Raw genomic sequence first — 217 nt, forward strand, 5'->3', positions numbered from 1 at the left:
AAGGGCTGCCTCATCTGCAGCTGCTGCCTCTAAGCTCTCTCTCACCCGCACTGTCTCTGTCAAGACTCCTGAGAGAAAATCAAGTGTCATCTCCCACTTCACACCTGCTGACCACCGCTATGAAGCCACTGGATCTGTTGTCATCAACCAGTCGTCTGGATCATCACAAGCAAGAAAGACTTCATCCTCTGCTGCTCGTGTCCAGAAGGTGTCAGTG

At 52.1% G+C, this 217-nt stretch overlaps 1 protein-coding gene across 1 annotated transcript in view; it reads left to right on the forward strand.

Annotated features, from left to right (window-relative positions):
• LOC119593571 (mucin-19-like) overlaps positions 1–217 on the forward strand; it is a gene marked incomplete in the record, with an annotated part of 28,776 nt that overhangs the window by 21,186 nt on the left and 7,373 nt on the right. Inside the window, 1 exon segment of the mRNA XM_037942529.1 lies at positions 10–214. Within this exon segment, the coding sequence (XP_037798457.1) occupies positions 10–214 (205 nt within the window).

Source organism: Penaeus monodon, chromosome 32 (assembly GCF_015228065.2).
Source record: "Penaeus monodon isolate SGIC_2016 chromosome 32, NSTDA_Pmon_1, whole genome shotgun sequence".
Classification (NCBI taxonomy): Eukaryota; Metazoa; Arthropoda; class Malacostraca; order Decapoda; family Penaeidae; genus Penaeus; species Penaeus monodon.